Here is a 418-nt window from a genome sequence, read left to right on the forward strand (position 1 = left end):
CTCCCGCTCCCCCCGCGCCGCCAGCGCCCGGCGCGCCGCCGCTGCACGCCACCTTCTCGTGGCCCGCCACCAGGCGCACCAGGTAGCCCACCGACACGAAGAGGTAGCAGGCCGACAGAAAGATGATGGGCCGCTCGGGGTACTTGAAGCGCTCCATGTCAATGAGGAAAGTGGAGACGGTGGCGAAGGTGGACACGAAGCAGAGCACCGACCACAGGCCGATCCAGAAGACCGTGAAGGCGCGCTCGTCCTGGCTGAAGAAGGGATTGTGGCAGGGCAGGGCGCAGTTGGCGATCTGGCCTGTCTTGACGCGGTTGTAGAGTGGGTGCCGCTCGCTGGACACGCTCACCATGGGCGCGCGGCACTGGCACCCTGGCTCGCAGGGAGCCGCGCCGCCGCCAGGGGGCCGCGCCTTCCA

The 418-nt window shown here is 69.1% G+C and overlaps 1 protein-coding gene across 1 annotated transcript in view; it reads right to left on the reverse strand.

Moving 5' to 3' along the window:
* The window catches only part of LOC103609585 (frizzled-8-like), a 2,445-nt gene that overhangs the window by 896 nt on the left and 1,131 nt on the right, over positions 1-418 (reverse strand). The window contains exon 2 of the mRNA XM_008593885.1: positions 1-417. Coding sequence (XP_008592107.1) covers positions 1-417 — 417 coding nt within the window. The remainder of the gene's footprint in view (position 418) is intronic.

Source organism: Galeopterus variegatus, unplaced genomic scaffold (genome assembly GCF_000696425.1).
Source record: "Galeopterus variegatus unplaced genomic scaffold, G_variegatus-3.0.2 Scaffold9817, whole genome shotgun sequence".
Classification (NCBI taxonomy): domain Eukaryota; kingdom Metazoa; phylum Chordata; class Mammalia; order Dermoptera; family Cynocephalidae; genus Galeopterus; species Galeopterus variegatus.